At 39.3% G+C, this 24,291-nt stretch overlaps 2 protein-coding genes across 2 annotated transcripts; one reads left to right on the forward strand and one right to left on the reverse strand.

The window, feature by feature from the left end:
- Nucleotides 1-287: 287 nt before the first annotated feature.
- ghitm (growth hormone inducible transmembrane protein) lies at nucleotides 288-4,694 on the reverse strand. The gene is made up of 9 exons (XM_034860802.1): nucleotides 4,677-4,694; nucleotides 4,175-4,334; nucleotides 3,082-3,184; nucleotides 2,706-2,817; nucleotides 2,462-2,603; nucleotides 2,158-2,266; nucleotides 1,792-1,980; nucleotides 1,045-1,216; nucleotides 288-941 (listed from the first exon to the last, which is right to left on the reverse strand). Exons 2-9 carry the CDS (start codon nucleotides 4,304-4,306, stop codon nucleotides 854-856), a joined length of 1,047 nt encoding a protein of 348 aa, XP_034716693.1. The 5' UTR covers nucleotides 4,307-4,334; nucleotides 4,677-4,694; the 3' UTR covers nucleotides 288-853.
- Nucleotides 4,695-5,713: 1,019 nt separating this feature from the next.
- On the forward strand, nucleotides 5,714-12,957 carry chst3b (carbohydrate (chondroitin 6) sulfotransferase 3b). The gene is made up of 3 exons (XM_034861039.1): nucleotides 5,714-6,055; nucleotides 10,330-10,545; nucleotides 10,746-12,957. Exons 2-3 carry the CDS (start codon nucleotides 10,466-10,468, stop codon nucleotides 11,971-11,973), a joined length of 1,308 nt encoding a protein of 435 aa, XP_034716930.1. The 5' UTR covers nucleotides 5,714-6,055; nucleotides 10,330-10,465; the 3' UTR covers nucleotides 11,974-12,957.
- The last annotated feature ends 11,334 nt before the right edge of the window (nucleotides 12,958-24,291 follow it).

The raw sequence follows: 24,291 nt of genomic DNA on the forward strand, positions 1-24,291 counted from the left end.
TTGTTATTATAGTGCGCAAATATGCATTTCCCCGTAAAGCTGAAAGCAGATATGGATCCCGTCATTTAAAGAAAAATCATATACTGTAAAAAAAAGTAGTAGTAGCAAAAGCACAGGAGTTACTAAATAAATATTAACAGTAGATCTATTCAAGTGTACCAGCAAGGCATGAGTGAGCCAGCTTGCATAATACCAGGAACCTGAAACCAAAACAAGGTCAGGTCAACCTCTGCAGGATTTTATGATCACTTTTCAACATAGGTAACAAAACCATCTGAAAAAAAACATCACTTTTGAGTTGTTTATTGAGTGATTCCATTGTTGAAATTACTGTTTATTTTCTCAGAAATATATGAACTAGTGCCAACCTCTTTAACCCATCCCATAACTGCGATTTCAGTGTATACTGTTGTCATTTATTGTACTGAGTCTGAACCAGTCTATGACTGACATGTGTGGCATTTCGTTTGCACATACAAGATATTCTTGAACTTTCATCCTTATAGAAACAGAAACATCACCATCAAGTTGAAATAAATACAAAACATGAAGAATACAAACGACATCTGAGGCAGGCAAAATGATGCTGTCAGACATATTTAACTCATCTGTAACGCCCAGGGTAACCAGATACTTCCACAACCAAAGTAAGAGCTCTCAGGGTGTTATCGATATACAACAATTGGTCTTTTTTTGAGAGTGCAATCCTCTTCTTCACACTCTTGCAAAGCATTCATGTATATTTACCAGTTAATCACTAAGAGAACACTTGGCGTATGCTGCTAGTAATTAAATATGTTTTTGTTTAGCTCTGTGGAAGATGAAAGTAAAGCTCAAATCAAGATGCTGCAGTTTACTTCCTTTTGCCGCCGCCGCCGTTCGCCAGAATCATCACCAGTCTCATGAAAATGTTCAGTGTGTCCATGTAAATCCCCATACACCTGTACAATAAAGAAGAATGAGATGTCTACATTGGTGCAAGTACATTCCTAGTATTCTGCTGAAAACAGCATTTAAAGTGTAATATTTTCTGGTGTGACTTACGCGTTAATGGGGTCATATTTCTGTACACCATAGAGTGGGTGTGTCTCTGCCCTCTTGATGACCTTCTGTGTGTCATAGAGGAGGAACATGCTGAACAGGACCAGGCCTCCGTAGATGGCCACAGAGTACAGGCCTGCTCCGAATGCTGAGGTGGGTGGCAGGAACATTGATCCTGAAAAAAACAAGAAGATTTGCTGTGAGACTGACAAGTACTGATTCAAAGTGATAGCACATAGACCTAAATAAGGAATTAGACAGAACAGACTGAACTTGATTTCAGCAAATAAACTATTTATAAACATACACATATGTAACAAATTGTTCTATTTCATCTGACAGCATCATTATTGGTAGATATGTGTGCTATTTATTTTATAGATTATGCAAATAATTCCAACAGAACTAAGAAACTTTTCTTTTGTGTGATATTAACCAAATTAGTTTGCAAAAGGGATTAGTAAACTAACACTTTGGGTGGGATTTAATTTTAATTTTTTTATGTCAGTGAATTTTCTCATAAAAACACATTATACCTGGCTATCGTCTTTAATTAAGCATTTAATTCCATTATGTACTAGTCATGTCATTTAACTTGTTGACATTTTGCTAAGATGCTAAAACTTTTGTACTCTAACTTCATTTTTAACAAAATGCCATTTTCAGTATGAAAACTCTAAAACTTGCATTCAACATTGCCAGTAGTGCACCTGAGACCGCGTTTAAGAGGTGAAACTGCATTGTACTAACCAATTGAGGAAGCGAAGACCACTCCAAAGCCAACCGCCAATGGCCCGCCCATATTGAGGAACTTCTCACTAGGGGCACACATTGCCACAGTGGACAGACCTCCCACGATTCCTGCGGTGTACCAGGCGGCCCTCATCACCAGGGGCCCTCCCAGGAGAGTGAGGGGAGCGATGACAGCCCCCATCACACCTAATAAATAATACCACATTTACAAAAAACAACAACACAGATCTGTGCCAAATGTCTAGATGTTATTTTCTGGCTTTACATGACTGCCCTCTTGTGCCAAACTGAGGCACATGACAGAAATAGCAGCTGAGCGGCAACATAACAGATTAATTTTCCACAAGACATTGTCTTACAAACCTGCATGGAACATCCAAGCCAGGTGTTTGGGCATCGGGCTCTGCTCATATGAAATGGACCTGACAAGCATGCCGGCACCAATCATAGCCGCAAAAGTTGCCCCAATAGCCTGAGTTAGAACAAACATCAGGCATTCATATTAATAACATGTAAATACACCTAAACATGTTCTTTGAGTCAGTGTTTAAAAATTCTGATATTACCAAACCAGTGCCATTACATATTACCCTTTAATTTAATTTGAAAATTAATGTTTCACTGCAGTGAGGACCTACATTGGGTCTACTTGAGTTATAAAGCTTACCAGCCAAGATCCTCTCATCATCAGACCCATAAGTGCCGGGGTCCTGCTCACTGCCACAGCTGACAAAGCAGTCAATCCAATACTGCCTGCAAAGTACATGTAGGTGGAGTGGATCCTGTCCTTCACGTACTGAGGCCAGATCCTGCAAAGCGAGGGAAGAATTTAGAGCTCATTGAAGGTAACATAGATTTTCTACTGGCCTATGAAAATGAAAGAGCTGCTTGTACACAAAGCTGCAACTCACACTGCTTTCTCAATGGCACCGATTTCATTGGACATGCCAAGTCCATAGTAGCACAGAGCTCCAAGGCCCACTGCTGCACCTCCAGCCAGAACCATTCTTCCCATGCTGTCAACTGTAGGTACGACAATTCATATTTTACATTGCATGCATTAAAAATGACAGATAAACAGTGACTGTCACAGATAAAGGATTTGTGATTCAATAGGAGATTTGGCATGATTGCAATTTAGATCATCAAAGTATGATCTACATCATCCAAACTCTGAATTTGGCTTGTTCAAGAGAGTGGACAGCATAACATAGTTCAGTTCAGTTATGCAACAGTGCACTCAAAGCATGTAACAGTATATTTAGTAGTGACTAGTATGGTCATTACTTTTAATGGCGGTATCTGTTGCTGGTTCAAAAGCCGCTTCTTTGAGCTGGTCTTTGGTTGTCTTCCCACGGCGGAACCCAAATCTGGCCTTGGAGGAATAACCCTGGTGAAAGAAAAATAAATTTTACACAAAACTGCAATTGTTGATTTTGTGGCTTGGATTTCACATCCACCCTTGTTAATAAAAACTGAACGTGATCATGCTGTGGTGTGGATATACCATTTCAACTATCCTTTCACAGTGTATGACAGAACGTACAGATGTTCAAAGGTCCAGTGGCATGAAAATTTCACTTTATGAGGTTTTTTAACATTGATATACGTTCCCCCGGCCGGCCTATGGTCCCCCAGTGGCTAGAAATGGCTATAGGTGCAAACCGAGCCCTCGGTATCGCTCTGCCTTTGAGAAAATGAAAGCTCAGATGAGCCAATGTGGAATCTTGCTCCTTATGAGGTCATAAGGTGCAGGGTTACCTCCCTTTTCTCTGCTTTGCCAGCCCAGAGGTTTTGGCCCATCCATGAGAGACAGACATCATGGCTTTCAAACGAGCAAAGTGGCAGTTGGTCAAGGCCAGATTTTTTATGACAGAGTCATACATTCTGAATATTAGACTACAGCTTCCTAGCCTGCAGGTCACTCTAAGGTCAATCACTTTGGCCCTGGTAGAGGAAATTGGTCAAATCTGAAACATTAAACTTGATTCATAACAAAGTCTGTTTCTATCCAATGTAAACAATGTTTGCTATCTTTATCCATTCTTTGTCAACAAAACGGTACACATACTGAAAATGTGCATAACAAATAGAAAATAGAATTGGCTGTTTTAAAAAAAAATATTCTAGTGATTTTAGGCTTGACGTATCACATGTATCACATCCAGGTCCCACCAACTAATTCTATTAGTCCGTGTGTGTGTGTGTGTATTTCAATATCTGTTGTGACAAGCGTCTAATCATAGTAAGAGTAGTCCAGAGTAAAAGTAACGTTAGTTGTGGTACTGGTGCGGTCATAATGGAAAGTTAAAGCAGCAATCTGAAAGCTTAGAGAAGTGTTAGAGAGCCATGAATGGCAGCCTGTTGGTGTTGACATTACCTGCTGGGGCCTGAGCAGGGGTGGACAGGTCTTCAGGGCGGGTGCTCTCAGAGCTGGGGAGCCTTGAGACAGCACAGGACGGAGCCCGGCGAGAGGAAGACTCCTCAGGCACGTCAACCTCGCCACCAACATGGTTACAATATATTATCGAGTATCAGTCTGAAAAATAAACAGAGCGTCTGGTAACTTGCAGTCGTGTTACATAATGTAAAGAACATTTTAACACATAGGCCTACAGTATATTCGTAGCAATACCACTGGCCATCTACTGAAAATAATGTACAGTTTGATATCATAACATATCACTTTGTTATCTAACGTTAGCTCACATGACACATGCTAGTTAGCTGCGTAATGTCTAAGACTAATTGTGCTAACGCTAGTCTTTGGGAACCTTTGGTATTACGGTGTTCAGCCTGACCACTTACTTAAACTATTACCACTGAAAATGAAATTTCTAATGTCCTATTTCAAGAAATTCAGATGTAAATTGTAGTTACTTACCTAGAGAACAATGTTCGATGTTCACCTTTCTAGAAACTGTAGTGCGCAACTTACTGACGCAATCGTTTTGCAACCTTCGTGAAAATTCTCTATTCGTGCGTCATCATTGTGCGTCATCATTATGCGACAGGTTTAACGGGAATTGTAGTCTTCGCTCGGGAGGTGAACTGGCACAGCTTAAGCTACCAGTCCACAGAGTCCACGCTCTGTACTTAAGGCTCCCAAACCCAACTCCCAACGGACTGAGCTGCTTCCATTCCCAAACATTAGCCAGCTACTCCTAATTCACAATGCCCCTTTGACAGTGTTATTTCATACATACATACATTAAGCCAATATCATTGTTGTAATATTACTGATGCAGTAATGTGTTAGGAGTGACTGTGTCTCATTTAAACTAGTTTACATAGTAGGCTACAATTAAGAACTGATCTCAAAATGTGATTTGCAAAATCTTAATCTGCAAAGTAACTGTTTTCTTTATTTTGTTTTATTTATTCTAAAGATCTTTTTTATAGCTGCAAGTTTGTTATTATTTTTATACAGTTTTTTTTCCTATACTGTATTTTTTATACCGCCTTATTCTCTATACAAATGTTTTGTAAGCTACTGGAAATTCAGTTTCCTGATCCCAAAAGGATCAGTAAAGAGAAGTCTAAGTCTAAGAAACAACAGCTGTCAGATAAATGTAATGGGGTAAAAAGTAGGCTAGGAATGACTTGATTTTTAATTTAATTTGGCCTACCATAAATCAAGTTATTGACTGAATCTGTTAGCGTTTGGTGATTATCTGTAGGCTTTCCAGGACATTGAGACGCACATTGTGTTATAGGTCCACTAGGTGGAGTGCTTGCCTCTTCTGTTATTGTGACTAGCCTACATCATGTAAAAAATATAAAATAGGCCTATATAAAAGCGGCACATAACAAAAGTATTCGCCCATCGCATTGTTTACCATGTGTTTTACGTTTATGTTATGTATATTAAGTTTGTTTGCCAATTTCCCACAGACTACAAACAAGAGTCTGCGAGGGGCAGAGGCAGTGCGCCTCCTGCCTGAAGCTCCGCTCCTCCGGACCAAACTTTCCCATGTGATTCACTGAGTCTCAACTGTTCACAGACTTGTCATTCAGTTCAGCGGGCTGCCTGACCTGCAGCCCCCTCAAACATGAGTCCATCAGACCCAAATGTTTTACTCATCAAAACTAGTCGAGCTACTTCCTCTTTCGGATCGGACTGTTTTTTGTTACAGGAGTGAAGTATTGGGAAGTTATGGAATTAAATTCTATCTGGAGTCGCTCTTCGAGGAAAGGCAGAGCAACTTTACACGCGTGAACCGAAGCGGGACTCCTACAGACACGGCAGCTTATCACGATGGTGGGTAATGGAGAGCGGATAAACCTTATACAGTAGAATGATAATTTATATCGAAGGCTCAGAAATTTTATATAACATGGGTGAATTTTTAAAACTCAAATGACACCTTAATAACAAAAAAAACATCAAGTAGCCTACAATAAAATCACCATGAAAACAATTGATCTCTAACAAGAAAGTTGAAGCAAAGTGGCTTTTTCTTTGTAAAGAGTTTTCTTATTAAGAAAGCATGACTTTAGTTTGTCCTTTTGACCTGAATGCAGCGCATGCTCCCCAGAGCCCACTGTTTCAATGGAAGAAGTACGATTTCCCAAATTGAGGTTTCTATTCAATCTGTTTATGAAGTACACAAACGTTGCCTGCTAATTCACTGTCTGGACGTAGGATATAGTAATATCATTCATTCATACTTTTTTGACTTGTGCTGCATGACCACTACATCTACTAGGCTATATGCAAAATCACCACATTGTCCCAAACATATTCCATCAACAAGCATTCATTTTGCCAGCACTCAGACTTAATTAAGCATGCACGCCATCCACCAGTGTCCTGTTAAAGATGTTTAGAAGAGATTCTTTTACTAGTGTTTATGATCATCGCATAGACATTGTCGAAACCTTTTTTTGGGGGGTTACCAGATAGCCTAATAACTCTTAAAGAAATGGACATACAGTGTGTCAGTTATTCGGACCAAGAACAAACACAATCTTCTACAATCTTTTCATGACTGTAAAATGTACTGGAAAGTAAATTATGAAACATGTTTATAGATAAAATACCCAGATGGGGATTTCTGTTTTGGGCAGATTAGATACCTGAAGTAACAATGCATCCCATTTTCAAAAGGCTGATGGTGTCTTAATTTGCAAAGTCATAACTAAAGCTTTGAAATAAATGTAGAAGATAAAAATTGCCCATAATTACTTCCAAATAAAAAAAAAAATTACAAAGATTGATACTACGGTAAAACCAGTACAGAACAAAAAATGGTTTACAAATTTCTAACATCTCATGCTATATATAGTGGTGTATTGCCCAATCTTACACTGCCAATACATTTTAAAAGTATTGTATTGTGTTATTTTTGTGTATTAAGACACATATCCTGTAATTATCACGCCTACATACTGTATTTTGGAGAGGATCTACAAAAAAAAAACTTTATCTGTTGGCCACAAATGAAAACTATTTTGTGCACGTAGTGCTCACTTGCAATATCTCAGGCAAAGTGGGTTTGGCTGGGTAGTGTTCAATTTGTCTTCACATAAGATTTACATTAAATAAGAGGCAGCTATTAAAAGCATTTGTAGCAAGATGATAAATGGTGCAGTGGTGGTTTTGTTATGAGTAGATGATCAAAAGTGTCATATGCCTCAGTGGTTTGTGAATATTCAACAATGTCAGCTCATGTGTGTTTGCTTTTTTTACTTTTCACAGCAGATGCAATAAGCTGAGATAATTGGTGTACATCGGATTTTCCATATAAATGACAAAACCTCAGACCACTTATTTTCTTGATGAATTGTTGATGTGGCTTACATTGGTTTATCTTAAGTCATATAACGAGATAACAAAAACCGCTTGAAGGTATAAAATATGTTTCCAGACTAAAATGTATAAAAAGGACTAGACCTATGTTGTGTATTTTGATGAATTGTGTACTTACATTATCCCAAATGTTTCCAACAATGAGAGAAACCCAGAGAAATTAGTCATTTTAATCAAGGTAACGGTCCTTATGAATAGTTGCCTGTTAGCAGGGTCATATACTCTTTGAGCATGTCAGTATTGTGGTGTCTTCCAGAACCTGTCACGAATGGACTTTTTATCCAGTTTGAAGCCATATTTTTATATTACACTTTATTTACACTTTTTTTTTACCATATGCATTCACTGCAACTTGCAGCCCCTTTGAGACGTCATCTATCCAGCGAACAGCTTCAGAAAAATAGATTTTCAATGCAAAATTGTTTCATTCAGTAATTTTACTGGTTTTAATCACCAGCGTGTTTTTTTTTGTAAAGGAGGAGATGATGTATTTAAACACACATATTCTGTGTTTAAGTGCTCTAAATTGATTTCAAATGAACTTTTTCAAAGAAAGAACATTCACGTGTCTTATTCATTAGGCCAAATCATTTTTGCTATATGCTGTTCCAAAATGGTAGATTTACTAAGATCTCCTTGTGGTTTTACTTACACAAACTGTGACTGAATTTGTACCATGTTAAATGACCACTGACAACTAAAAGACAATAGTTTTCTTTGGTGCAGCTGACTATCTGACATGTTTATTATGACGTGTTTTCAGAGGGTTAGTCACTGACCCTGTGACGTGTGAGTGACCTGGGAGTTTATGTTGCGCGATCTCAGCCCAAAGGAGGTTTAGAGTCACTCCTGTGTAAAGAGACCTTTGTGGTTGTGGCAGGGTGGTGCAAGACAGAGATGATTTTTCCTCGCATTGCAAACGTGTCTCAGTAGACAAGCTGTTCACCATTTCATTACACGCTGCTCCACGTCTACCGTGCTCTATGTATAACTGTAAACTTCCCATTCCCACTCAGAGTATTTCACAGGAAGGGTTAAACCATTTCCCTGTGTTTAGACTGCAATCATTTGTGCTGGCTTCTGTGCTTCAAAACTGGCCCTGGACAAAGGTTGCAATAGGATGCGAGAACTGGACCTCCAGACGTGTTACACAGAAACTTAAAAAGGCTCATCATAATTTAGAGAATTATACTCATGTATCAGGCTTCCAACACCATGCTGCTTGTTTCATGTCAAATGTCTGTTGGCTTGTGGCTCCGCTGATAAATTGCAGTAGTTTTTACAAATGTTTCGGCCCGACCAACCGGTTAAACGTGATCTATAAGAAATCATAGACATAGTCAGGAGTCCGTGCGCAGCACTTAAAGGCTCCAATAAACAAATGTTTTCACAAACCCAGACGTCTGATTCAGGATATAAAAAGACTGACTTTAATCACACATTTAATGTTTCTAAATTTCTAACCTAGGCATTTTTGTGGGAACACATCAAAATTACATATTGCCAATTTCCTCAGGGTGGAGACTGTCTCATTTACTCTCTTGCAGTGTAATTGACCCTTTCACAGGCAGACGAAGTGAGGCAGGATTATGCTAAAATCCCAAGATTAGTCAGGGATTTGAGCCAAGCTGCCATTATCCTAAAATATCAATCTTTAAGGAATGTGCAAGACATTCCCAAATACACATAGGCATCATTAAATCCACTCTTATCTTCATTTGACTACCCACTACCCGCCCTCCACAGAGTATACACAAGTACTGAACAGCCTGCAGGCTCAGAGCACTACAATTTATGGCTCCACGACATGCATGCTTTCCTCTTCAATTTCAGCACTGTGCAGTTATACATCTCAGTGTTGGGACATGTGTCCCCCTTAGTGTCAGTCAGGGTTTTAGAAGTACAAAGGCATATTATCGGAAAGCAGCAAGCCATTAGCCCATCGCCAGATAGTGTACTGTACCATTAGCCCCATGTCACTGTGGGCCTCTGTTGAAAAGGTCTCCTCCCAGTGTTGACATGGAGAAGCAGCTGGCAGTTTGGACCACACTGCTCTGCTTCTATAAAAGTGGGAGGTAAGATTATCACTCTAACTCAGACAAGTGAGTTTGTAAGCAAGCAGCTTTGCAGTTGTTTTATTACAGTTAGTTTAATTACAGAATTGTGCTTGGTTGGAGTCTCTCACTCATATTTCTATTGTGCTCTCACAATTGTTTTTTACAAAGACTGACTCATAAATACAGCTTTTCTATGTGCACCAGTCTTAGGTTGTGCAGTGTGGGTGGGTTGGCCTGTTCCTTAAATGCACTGGTGCACCTAAAGATAACACGGACTTCCGAGTTGGAAGAACTGGCTTGGATTCCAGTCTCACACACTTAGCTATTTTCTATTCTTATCTTCTCAAGTTATATTTTTGTCTCTAGGTAAATGCCTCCATAGTTGGTTCTGCAGAACACAGTACAGAGATGCTGTGCTACAAAATAGAGAAAGAAAAAAGGCATGTGAAAGATGAAGCACTCTGTTTAACCACAACTCTGACTCTGCATCACAGTGCAGTTTTACATATGCAACAATAGACTGTCAACTTCCCCATTTCCTTTGTGGTTAAAACAAATACCTTGATGTTTTTCGACAGAAAGAATTGAGACCAAAGTACTTACTCACCGCCGTGCTCAAATGTGCAAAATGTGTAACTGACAGGTTGATGTTCATTTCATTTACAGGATGAAACATTGCCTACAACGGGGAATACAAATAACTGGAAGGCTCTTTAAGAAGGCGACTGGAGACTTCCAAGATTGGCAGAACCCATTAAGAAGCAGTCTGTAAAAGCATATCCAGGCACAGCTACATCCAAGAATGAGGATCAAATACACAATACCCATCGTCTTTATTGTGGCACTTGTTATCATTGAGAAGGAAAACAACATTATCTCAAGGTAAGTCCATTTCAGTGATCAATGGAGGGCTTTAATAATTCCCAGCAGGTTTGTGTGTTTAAGCTTTAAAAAAATATTTAACAAAAACCCCTTCAGTAACAGAAAATTGCTGCAAATGTTGAGTTAAATAACATGGATATGACTTCTTTCTTTTAACTTTAAAAGATAATACAACTCTGTGACTCATCTCGCACTTTTAGGGTGTCAGATAAGCTCACCTTAAAGCAGACCCCCCAGACCCCTCTACAGCCCAGTGGTTTCTCCCACATCCTGCTGAAGCGCAATGGTTCCTTTAGCTCACTCAGCAAGATGGACTCTGCCTTCACACTAATGAAGCGGCGCCTGGAGAATTATAGCCAGCACCAGGAGGTGGTGACCCGGGGCAGGAAACACATCCTCCTATTAGCTACCACCCGGACGGGCTCCTCATTTGTGGGCGAGTTTTTCAACCAGCAGGGCGATAACATGTTTTACCTGTTTGAGCCGTTGTGGCATGTGGAGAAGATGTTGACGCTGGAGACCGGTGGCACCAACGCCACAGCAGCTGCCAAGGCGTACCGTGAGGTGCTTCAGCAGCTCTTGCTGTGTGACTTCACCCTGCTGGAAAACTTCATCGACCCCGTCCCTGTGGACCACATCACCACTTCCCTCTTCCGCAGGGAGTCCAGCAGCTCTCTGTGTGAGGAGTCTGTCTGCAGCCCCGTCATCAAAGGGGTCTTTGAGCGTTATCGCTGCAGAACCAGACGCTGTGGGCCCCTGAACCTGACCATGGCGTCTGAGTCCTGCCTCCAAAAGGGGCACAGGGCCATCAAGTCAGTGAGGGTGCGGCAGCTGGAGAACCTCCGTCCTTTGACTGAGGACCCACGCCTTGATGTGAAATTCATTCAGCTTGTTCGGGATCCTCGTGCTGTACTAGCCTCACGCATGGTGGCCTTCGCAGCCAAATACAAGAACTGGAAGCAGTGGGCTATGGATGGGGATGTGCCCATTGATGATGATGAGGTGAGAAAACTAAAAGGGAACTGTGACAACATCAGGATGTCAGCGGAGATCGGCCTCAGACAGCCTACTTGGCTGCGCAAGCGTTACATGCTGGTGCGGTATGAGGACATCGCTCGGTTCCCCATGAAGAAGGCAACAGAGATGTACAGGTTTACTGGAATCCCATTCACTCCACAAGTGAAATCCTGGATCCTGAAGAACACCCAGGCCTCCAAGGAGACCAGCGGCGTTTACTCCACACAGAAAAACTCCTCCGAACAAGTTGAGAAATGGAGGTTCAGTTTACCATTTAAGATAGCCCAGGTTGTACAAAAGGTTTGTGGACCAACGCTGAAGCTTTTTGGATACAAATTTGTAAGCAGTGAGGAAATGCTAACAGATAAGTCTATTAGTTTGATTGAGGAGAAGGTGTTCAACCTTTTGTAGACTTTGACGGACATGAACTCTAAATCCTGATGCAGGAAAAAAAAAGAAATTTCAAAAAACTCTGGAATTACTGATATTTATTAGGGTATTTTATCCTGATACAGAGAGCTATATATTTTCTGATAGCGTGCTATTTAAAGTGTTTTACTATTTAAAATAGTTTGATGAAGAAAATGTATTGTCGGGCGGAAATTCTTATTAAGCTTTTTAACTATTGAAGCAAGGATGTACTGTATATTGAGACTTACATACATATGAAAATAGGAAACTATCTTTGTTTTTGCACTCCAAACTATTTTCTCAGTCCAAACTGTATCGTTTGCTTGTCCTGCAAGCCTGCCCAAATTTAACTCCTTAGCAAATATAGGAAAGTCTTAAGGGAGCTGTGGGTTTATGAAGACGTCTGAGATAGCAATATACCGTAGGCTGCTTTTACACCAAAGAAACTTGAAATGAAATGTTTATGCAGGGCCCAAAAAATTAATAGCTCTGCATAGCAATGCTCATGGCACAAAGAGGAAATACCAATGTTTTGCCAGCTCATTTCTACACATGCGATTTAGAAGTAATGTCCCATGTTAACTTATTTATTTCTTCTTTACTAAAAGTCCTAATGACCCCAGTTTTGAATGGGCTCCACAGGTTCTCTTCCCCTCTGCAGGGGTACTTTTCTTGCACAGATATACTGTAATTTGCTGTACATGCATGTTTGTAGTTGGCCAAAAGTTGTTTGAAGTTGTCCTCGGTATTGTAAGGACCCATTTTGTAAAAACAGATGTTTACACTGCCACTGTATGCAAACATTCCAACTGCAGCTGGTTTGCAGGATTGTGCGAAGTTTGTCGGCAGGTTTGTCTGTTGACACAAGTCTCTTGGCTGGTGATAAAAAGACGTCTTGATATTCTGGCCTGCTAGACTGCTTACTGATGTTCCAGTCGGTTCCTTTGGCATTTTGTTTCTTACAATAAAGCTTCTTTAACAATTTCCGGAAAACATCTCAATTTTGGCATGAAAATACTGCATCCATAACTGTGGCGAAACTGTTATTTTAGTAGACCTGTCTGAGTTTCACATTCAACTGACATGAGCACAAGTTCCCCATCTTTGTCAGTTATCTTTAAAAAAAAAAAGGACAGCATGCAATATGCAGATCAATGCAAAAGATAACCATGTGGTGAAAAATAAAAGGAACACACCCACAATGACAATGAATGAATTCACTCAAAACCACAAATGGGAACTACATCGTGTGGCTACATGAAAAGTCAGGGATCACCAAAGTCTGTATGATTCATCCTTTAGAAACCTTGAATTCCTGCACCAAACGTTAAAGTAATCCACAGTTGTCGAGACATTACTAAAAAACAAAAATATAAACCTCATGGTGGCGCTAAAGGGAAATGCTGGGTATCCCCAAAGAATGTAAGATTCATCCTTGCGGGAACATGAATATATGTACCCTCCCCCACCAAATCCAACGTTGGAGAGGTGTAAGGGGAAGGGGCTTCCCGAGCTATTTCACCATCAGACACCCTTTTGTGATAGAGTATACTGGCACATTACACTCTTCATGTTAATTGGTCCAATACCAGTAACATTTCTCATGGCTGGTTCCCATTTATTTGTATGCGTGTAAGAGTTTGTTGAGCCATTTCGTGCTTTGTGGAAAAATTAAATCTATAAAAGAAACATTCACAGTTCACTTCATGGAGTCTTAGTTGTGAAACACAACCAATCAATGATTTCCCAGCATCCTTACTTTCTGTTTGAGTGCATGGTTAATTGAAGTCTCTGGCTTGCATTTTCTTCTTTTTGGTTCTCTAAACTAAATGTTTAAGCTTTCTGCACACTGACTAGCTTCACTCTAAGGAGGCAAGAAAGAGGGATAATGTGGAGGCAGAGGTTTACCACTGTGGGCCGGGCTATTTAAGTCTCCAAACCTAGTAATTACCAACTTTACATATAATGTGGTTCAAGTCATTTTTGTCCACCTGACCCCACCCGCTTACAGAAACGCAGGGAGGCAGTCGTTTCTACAATCTTTCTGCCTCGGTCATTCTCTTTTACACAAAAAAGTGACTTTTTTTTATTGATTCATTCATCTGAGCTCTCATATGTTGCCAAGCAAAGCCACATCTGAGCACTTAGTAAGAAGTACATTTGCTCATAGCAACCAATCATTATCTGGTTAGTTTGGGCTGGTTGTTCTTTTTTAATTAGAAGTGTTCCCAGGTCTGCAGCTTCTAAAGAGTGTAAACCTAATAAGAAGAGGTTGAGCATCAATAAAGTCTTATATTGGAGTGGCTTTATGTGGGATGTGTAGAGGGTGGAGTAACTGGATGGTTGGAGCAGATATAGAATAACCACTTTCCACTGAGTTAAAGCATTCTCAGCCCCCCCCCCCCCCCCCCCCCCCCCCCCCCCCCCAATAGTAAACCCCAGGGCATTTAGGTAACCCCTCCCTCCTGGTCTGTTATATGGTGCCCTACCACATCAACCATGAAGGGTTTCAAATATGCAAAACTGCCTGAGCAGAGGATCTAAATGATACCTTGCTGTAAGATTTGTGATAAACAGACAGATATTGAGTTAATTCAGATGTGTCTCAGAGCCACACATAAAAGTCGTGCTGTTGCAGGCGATAATGATAGTTCAGGCAGAGACATAAATCTAAATATGCAGTAAATTATCTCACAATGAGGAATGCAATTCATAGAATTCAGGTTGTTGCATGTGATAATGATTGACTGTTCCAGGAGTGGGCACAGAATTTTAATGCACATAACTCACTGCATGCAATTGATGAGCGACAAGAAGACAAATTAAGAACTTTTCATCAGTCATTTTGAAACTGGTGTATTGGAAATGTCAGTAAAATTGAGTTTTCTCTCATCTTTGACCATTTCACAACTATACATAAAATCCATATGCGCTGTTTTGCAATGCACCAGCAGACGTATACAGCTCTGTGGCAAACTTTGCATTGGAAGCACTTCTTGTCCAATAGCATGCTGCTTTAAATAAATTGCTGGCAATACAACCTGTTTTTTGCAAATGTCAACTGTCTTGCTGTTTTTAAAGCCAGACATTTTCTAATTTTGAGCTTAAACAGGAAATGGTAACCTGGGGATTTATGAGTGCTGTTATATGTTTCTTCACATACAACTCATAGACGGACATCAAAGATGTGGTTTGGTTTTCCCTCCACAACTGCACTGATGTGTTTACCATCGACACCAGCTTTTCTCAAACACAATGACAGCACAAATTTATCAGTGATGTGCCACAACTTTATGTACACACAGTATATTTCCCCCATCTCTTTATGCTTATCTATGTGTCCATTCATCTTTCAGGGGGAAGACAAAGGCTGTTTCATCATGCTGTGTCAAAATTTTTGAAATCACAATTTGGATACTCTGAGCTGAATGTATATTAATACAATCATTTCATAACTCACTGAGCTATGAGTACCATATTTTTTTCAAATTGTGACACATAACCTATGACGGTGTGGCTGACCATGCCAAAAAGGCTTTTTGCTAAATGGAAATATATGCCTATTTTCTCTGCATTTAGATTTAGCAATACTAAAAGTAAAAAGTATTGAGGCCCTTGAGATGTGGTGAGGAGCTTAAGCTGTCTTACCATTACAGCCCCTCAAATGTATAAAGAAACAAAATAACATTGTGATGAATAATTGTGATTGTGGTAGCTTAAAAACTATAGAAACCAATTTTCATCCTTACAGTAAAGTCTAGTAGTTTTCTATGAGGGGCCAAAACACTTCTACTTAAGAATATTGTCTCCTACAAAGATATAATTGTAAAACAATTTTGCGTTTATCTTTCAACTACTTGGTATTTTGATTGTGTCAATGCTATAGAGTTGAATCACATCATCCCTAGAAAAGTCCTTGGAGTACTAAAGGGCTTGGGGCACCAGGGATTAAACACATAAACACTAGGGATTTCCACCCAATTACAGCGTAATCTTTCACTTCCTTACTTGGTTTTCACCTGGTTTGAATTTGTTGTCACTGGAACACCCTTTATCATTTTGATTATGAGCTCAGTGTTCATGTAAAGTACTGCCATCCCCTCTACCCAGCTCAACAACAAAACACACTACACCCACTCTAAATTTAGGTATCTATTCTAGTTTGAAATAACATGGACATTTCAGGGTTTTATCTAGCATGACATTTAGTTGCAGTCAGCCCCCAGCAGTACAAACAATGGCTTTGTGGGTTAGGGGAGAGTTTAAGTAAATACTTGGGGTAAGGTCAGCAGGTGATGCGAAGAAGTGCTGCTCCAATTCTCAGTCATTCCTCTATTTTCTTTACATTTCTTTTTGTCAACAAGTACATCGGTTGTGTACATATTTCAAACCCAGGCATTCCTTTCTGAGACAATTCAAAGCCACCAAAGGTATTTCTGCCGTGACAGAAAAAGACACAGCATTTACAATTTTCTAGATTCTTGTGCTCTTTGTTTCTTGTCATTGTTTCTTTAGGCCTTAAAAAAGCTGAACAGAACATCATGCCTGTTAGACAACAACAGTGTGTAGGGACTTTTACATTGCAGCATGCTGTAGGTACAAAACAGTGAGAACTCTTCACAACCAGGTATTTTGCATCCTTCAAACTCTGCTTAAATTTCACTTTTACATTAAAAACAGCATCATTTCTTAAATGTCCATGTTGTGTTAGACTTAGACTTCTCTTTATTAATCCTTTTGGGATGACTCCCGCAAGCAAATTGTGTTAACTAAAATACTGCATAAAGCTCAAATAAAAATAGGCGTACTGTAGGTTTCTCGAGTTCAAGATGTGCCACCATTTGCATTTTGAATTAAGGTTTGTGAAAGAGCTGTTTCCTCAGCCAATTCTGGTGGGTGTAATACAAAGCTTCAGTCTTTCCTCACATCAATACCTCCTTTTGTATCAGGACCAAGCCAGAACGAAGAGGTCTTTAAAAAAATTTGAACTACTGAATGGGTCGCTCCATTTGTCCCACTCTGCTGGCTTTGCTCCAAATACAGAGTAAGTGCATTTCTAGTGCCACTATTAGTCACAATAAAACAGACACATTACAGTTTAGGGCTAAAAAGAAGCAGAAGGCGCAAGGGTGGCTAATGGGTAACATTAGGCATCAATAGAGAATGTCTTAATTTCCCATAAGATGTGGTGGTGATGCATTTACCAATTATAGATTAATCTCCAACCTCAACAGTGTAATGACAGTCCTTTTCCTTTTTGATGCAACAGATGCCATGTGAACACCAACAAACACCAACAATGTAATGCTGCTGCATGGTCGCTACAACTGAAAGATGTTTGTAGAGCAGACCAGCATGACCACCGGAAGCAGACAGCAAGTATCCATTTTTACATGTAGGAAACGATGGTGGAGAAACTGAACCGCAGACGTTCTAAAATCTAAATTGTGGGCTTTCATTCCCACCTTTCTGCCCACTTTCAAGTTTTCTTCTTAAAGGAGAAGCTAGACAAACAAAGAATCGTGTGTGTCTCTCAAAGCGTATCATGCACCACTAACCAAGGGACGGAGGCGGTTTATTTTGAGTATAAATTCAACAATAATTACAGACTGTGGTGCCCTGTTGTGGGATTAAGAATTTGGAGTTGTCATAGCAAACATTAAATGGATGTTTTTATATTTATTATACTGTGATACTTGTAATATGGGTCAGTGACATAAATAGAGCTATGCCCTGTATCAATGACATGATTATATCCACATTTCAACACAAACCACAGTCTTAAAATAACGGAGTCCAGTGGGCTATGCCACAGCAGGCCAGCATCCAACTCATAAATGAACTAAATGAGGATCATATGGTTATTTGTCAAGTTAATGTTACTAACTAAATTATATTTAAATACTTGTAATTGAAATGGTGATGACAATTAATCAAACCAAATAACGCAGTCCGTTCAGTCTGGGCAGGTATTTCGAGGACATTCTATTAAATTAAATCCTTACAATGCAAATAGAGCTTTACAACACATACAAAATGATATTCCTCATGGTTTTTGTCTCCTTTAGTCTTCTGTTCTATTCTATCTCTGCCTCCTCTAAACATACACTGTGTAAAACTGTGAGAGTCAACATGGCAGAAAGCAAGTCAGCCGTTTCCACAGTGGACACTCACTCTCTCTTTGACTGGAGCAGCAGGAAGGGAACATTTTCATACCTTTGCCCCGGCCATTTCTCGTATACAAAGCTGCTCTATTTCAAGCGCACAAGGCTGTGGTCTTCTATAGTTGGCGGGTGCAGATAAAGTACTGGTAAAATTCCCCTAGGAGAAAAACACGTTATACAAGGAGGCAAATGCGTCTAACAAGCTAACATATTATCGTCTCCTATTGCAAGATACTTATCAAAAAAACGAAGTCCACTCACAAAGTGGCACTTACAATGTCATCCCAAGAACCAGTTCTGTGGTTTAAGCTGGTTTACCGGTCACAATATTTACAGAAAGTCTTAAAGAATGTATTCAAAACAAAACAAAAGTATGAAATATTAACAGATAAAGAATGCATCAAGAAAGTTCTTTTGGTGGAACCATGATTGCTATGCATATCTTTCTAGTATCATACTGCCCCACAAAGGCAAAGTAAAAAAGCGTTTTTTAGATGCCGTGCACCTGCGTGTCCTGTTGAGGACAGATTCAGGTGTGCATACCTTTTAACAAAGAACAGAGAAGATTTATATTATTGCTATTACAGAGGCAGGACAAACTGGACGGGTGCCGCACATGCCACAACAACCGCTGGCCTCAGAGTGACGTCCCCTGCAGCTACAAAAAACATCTGCGTGGCACTAGAATATGCAGAACAGGTGGTGAGGCCAAGACCTTTCATTAATGCCTGGTGACAGATGAGCACCAGTTGATTGGACTGAAAGCAATTCTCTTCTTATATCTCACAATGAATGCGTTTTTTGTATTAAGTATAAAAAGAAGGTAAGGAAATATAAACTTTGGAATCAAGAGCTGCCAGCATTTCCCAGACTGACCGAAGCTTTTTAAATATTACAATTGTTTGTTTTTTATCTTAAGTGAGCTACATTTCCCCCCAACCCCAGGCACACTCATCTGGGGCAATTGGTGGAACAGTTTCTTACTCAAGGACACTTCAACATGCGGACAGAAGAAGCAAGGGATCAAAGCACCAACCTGATAAATGGCTCACTCGCTCTACCACCTGAGATACAGCTGCCTCTCCTCCCCTTTCCCCTTTTTCAACCACCTTGGTACTTTGTTAGTTTGTGCAGGAAAGGGGCCCCTATGAGGGGGGAGGCACACCTCTCTTTACTTTTCCAAGGTCAGGAGTTGAACTTTGAAGATGATGGAACAACTAGTTGCTTGTATTTAGCAATTGGGAATTTTAGGAATCTTAGTCCTTCAAGTCTTTATTCTTTTTTCTTTACAATCATAATAAAATTTGCTTAGACAATCATATGTGTAATTCATACTAAAGTAATACATTTGGAAAGGTGTGGTTAATTAACAATAATGCAAAATCAAAATAAAGTGCCAGTCAGTTGCCAAAGGCGACAAGGGCCTCTCACATGCCTCATAAAGGACCAGTTGCTCACACAAGCAGATAAGTCAGTTCCAATGCTCGCCCTTGACTTTTCTCTTTCACAGATGTTGCTAATCAAATCTCTAGCCGACTGACGTGTAACCCAGCGGCCGATAATCCGATGGCAGCAGCTTGAGGCAGAGGGAGCAGCAACTGTGGCTCCGGGGGCCCTCCAGCTGGGTCACAATGCTGATAATTGGCTAAAGGACAGATAACATAACATGTGATAATAGTGATTGAAGTAATGTTTAATATCCATGCAAACATACGTTAATTATTTACTGACCTGAAAGCTTTAGAGAACAGATCACAAACGGTTTACGCTATCTAATTAACAGAGGTGTTACATCATCATATTAAGGCAGTTCTCTTGAATTAACTGCACACATTGTGTTGGGGTTGAAATCTAATGTACACAACCCAATGCCTCCTCAAAGTGTGGATTTATTGCGTATAATTTCCTGATCATTTTCTTTATCATCAAGTTAACTATGGTCTTTAATAGTTCTCATTTTAACTGTTAACTTTACCTGTCATATATTAAATCTGCTGAAAGAAATTACTTACATTTTAATATGACTTTCAATCTAATTCACTTGCATACAATTAGAAAATATAAATACAATACAAATGTATTATGCATAAACAGTATGGTATGTAATAAACATTTGACATTACTTATCCTGTTTGTTTTGTAAAACGTTGTCTTGGCTACATCTTTTTCAGAGTTAATTTATTAGCGTTAAGTTTTAGGAAAGCACACAGCTAAGAAACCACCAAAAAATGAAGGACTGATGATTGAAATGTTTGTTTTACAGTTAATTTGACATAATCTCCACATTTCTAAAATGGCATTATCAAAACTAAGAGAAAACATACAGAATATGGGCCGAGTGACTGCCTTTACAGACTCCTCACTGGGAGAAACCAAAGCTGTAAAGGCAGAATTGCACCTTATAAAAAAATAATTCATATGTTTGTGTTTTGACGTCAAACTAACAGAGTAAACACCCACTGTAAGTGCAACAGCACAACTACAACCTTTAAAACTGCCTCAAACCTCTCAGTTTACTTTAAATACAAGTGATGTATCCAACCTTCAATTTTAGCTTTGCAAGTAAAACCAAGTGGCCTCTGGTTTTTAGAAAGTCAGTGATTTAAAATTCAGAAACAGCTCTGAAAGAGAGAACAAACCCCCAGTGCTATATACAACACTGTACGGTTGGCTTGGACGACATGCTAACAATTTACTAGAGAGACCACCGGAGGAAACCAAAGAGAAACCTGTTTAAAACCTGTTGCTGTGCAGTACACACAACGCCCCTTTTAAAAAGGGTTCCACGTTGGGAATCACTCTGAGGTATTTTGTATAATTTAAACATAATACACTGAAGACTTTTTCAATAGAGTCCCAGAGTCCCAATGGAGATCTTAGTCTTGTAACCTTTTGCCCCTGTAGAGGTCAGTGTGCTCCAACATACAGCACTAATAACTTCCAACCATTCATTCCCAGTCATCACTCTCACTAACATATATTCTTCAACTTCTCCAAGCATCTATATGTGATTTTATGAGGATCTCCCCTCCAACAACTTTTACAGCCTTATAGCCATGCTATATACCAGCTTGGATTATATTGTGTTGACAGATATATGAGAAAGTGTGAAGTGACTGTGCTGGGTTACACAAGCTTGTAAACACTGTTTACAATTTAAAAAAAAGAAGAAACATTTGATCTCACTGTTACCATTTCCCCTTAAACACGATTGCGTGACGGACCCAGATCTAATTCTGATGTCCCCTTGAAATTTCTGACGTGCTAAGTTTCCACAATGGCAGCGGCTACTCCAAGTCTTAATTGTGACTGAAGAAAAATGGTCACAGGTTCCCCTGTGTGGACCATCTGCATAGTTTCTTCTATGATTGCTTCCTGATTTTCTATAGCAAGGAAGTGTGAGGAATTACCTCTTCAAAGGGATTTGTGCCCCACCATCACTAATCCCCAGTTAATGGCCAGTCGAAGCAACAGACCCCAACAACCTCACATCCTGCAGAGGAGTCATGTACATCATTCCTTTGCCAGGTTAAAGAATTCGGGAATACCTCATTGGGAGGAAAAAAAAGTTTTCAAATTTTTCAACTCAGACAAGATGATTGAGCAAAACACCTCTTTTACTGTTCTTATACGTCAAGAAAGGTGTAATTAAGGAGAACTTTCCTTGTGGCAGGGCTGGGGCTGTTGGAGAGGTTTGTTCCAATGACTCTGAGAAACAAGCACAGCTCTCCCTGGTGGCCTCGAGCTAAACCAACAGACCGTAATTGGACCCACAACCCTCCTATTCACAATCCTGTTCTGCTAATGTTTGCTTAACACTTTTTTCAAAGAAGACTCCAAGACTGGGGTTCACAAAAAGTAAAAAAGAGATTTTGAAATGTAGGCTACTAATACATCTTTGAAATCACTGAAATTAAATATGAATTTCAGACCATTTGAAGGATTTTCCATTAAATGGCTCACATTATACTCTTGAACATTAATACGTGGGTCCAGAAATGGACCAAGCAATTATCACTATAGCGCTTCAAAGTCTAACATTTACTCTAATACAAGCACAATTAATTGGTGAAACATGGATGTTGTTGCTGCACACATGTAGAACAGATGCCACTGAGCCTTGGGGAAGTGCAAACACTTCACTTTCACGTGGCTGATCTCTCTGTCTGCTTTGCAATGATTTAGCATTTGTTCAAATTATTCAGACATCTCCGTTTGTGCCATGTGACCTGTCAGCGCTCGCTACAGAGCGGGTAAGGCTGAGGAGGTGTGACACGCAGACGCAACTGTAAGAGTCTGGATGGTTTGAAAACACCCGGGTCAGGAACCTGTCTTAACCATTGGTTAAGAATTCTTGTTGATATTGTTAAAAATAGTATTTTATAATGATGAAAAAAAATGGCAGCTGTTGAAATATTTCCACTATTTTATGGCACATAATCCAAACTCCCCATGATCTAATGCTTTTCTATATGTTATTGATTTATTAATGTACTGTATATAGATGAAGATTGTGCTGTACATTTTCATTTATACTGCAGATAGTAATTGTTCTCTGAGGTCACAAACACTTTGATTGGTAATTTCTGGATTATTTGTGCTCCTCTTCCAATATTCATGCCCTTCGTAATGGCTATCAAGACATTTTCCAGTTAATGGTTGAAGATATCACCACCCAAGCTCAACGAGGACACCGTCTATTGGTCGAACCGTAAAATGTTGAATCTTTAATCGCCTCACCTTTTGGCTAATTCATAATTTAGTGAGGGGAGTGAAGGGTTTAGCTTTTCCTGGCTATGGCCCGCTAAGTGAAATGGTGTGGAAAGTGTGAGGTCATTAACCTGTTACAGGTATGTTCTCTCCTAATATTGGGGATAATGTATTCCACCCAAGTGTGACAAAAAAGAGGGAGAACCCGTTCACAGGTTTTCGTTTTTAGAAAACTTCATTTGAGAACATTAGGTTATGAAAAGTTAATATGGTTTTTAATCAGGCGAGATATCCCTTCATATCTGGATGAGATTTCCACTCTGCTGCTTGTGGACCGATGGAGGAGATAATTTACCATCATCCTCCTGTGCATATCCCACTGTGTTCATTTTTAGCATTGCATTCTTAACTGAACCATTATTTCTCTGCAGTTGTCACTTAAATGTTCAGCCAAAGATAAGATTGCAATCAAGCGTCTTTGTGTAACAGGATAAAGATATATTTTCCTTTTCATTTGGTCTTTGATTATTGATGAAAATTCCCTTTAATACTAATTTTGTAATGTACATGTTTGGGGGTGATAATGTAATATTACTGACGGCTTTTATTGTAAATATGAAAAGTTAAAAAAAGGTTTTGTTTTAAATAAAAAGGAAAAAGATTTGTCAGACAAAGTGCAAAACAGTGGAACATGATAACTGCGTTAAACATGTTTGATTATTTTGCATGTGATTTTGGATACATTTGCAACATTTTATTATATAGATATTGAAAAGTGTCCAACCCTACGCTGCTAGAAAATGATTGTGAGAAACATTTTGGTTTTCAATTTGCTTTACTATTATTCTTTTTATCTTTAGATCTGTCACCAGATTTAACAAAAATGGTAATTTTTCCTTTTATTCTACATGGAATAGATCAATACCTGAACACTGGTTGTGTTTATCGCTCAGCGCCATGTGGTTGAAAAATAGAAAAATTTAGTACCAAACGCCATTATAAATATCTTGCAATATGTACAGTGTATATTCAATGCATGTTGGAGTAAAGTTCTATTTGAAACACGTACTTACAGTTTTTAAGTATTCTATTTAAGTTATTGTGTATTTTTGGCTTTTCGGTTGTATTTTGGTTCTTACCCTCATTTGTTTTTGTTGGGTATGTCACCTGGCTGCTGTAACATGATTTCTCACAATCACTTATAGTTTAATATGGTGCGGATAATGCAAATATTTTATTTGATCAAATTCTGTTTTTTGACTTAACTCCAGCATACATCTCAATACACTTAATGTTTTCTGAAGCTCTGTTTGACTCAGTGCAGACGATGCCATAACTCCTGATGTTTTTATCGATCCTTCAGCCTTTGTAGAATTTATTTCTACAAGTCTATACAAATCTGTTTCTGTGCAGCCTATTCTACCAGAGGGGTTAATGTATTATA

The sequence above is a fragment of the Etheostoma cragini genome, chromosome 21 (genome assembly GCF_013103735.1).
Source record: "Etheostoma cragini isolate CJK2018 chromosome 21, CSU_Ecrag_1.0, whole genome shotgun sequence".
Lineage (NCBI taxonomy): Eukaryota > Metazoa > Chordata > Actinopteri > Perciformes > Percidae > Etheostoma > Etheostoma cragini.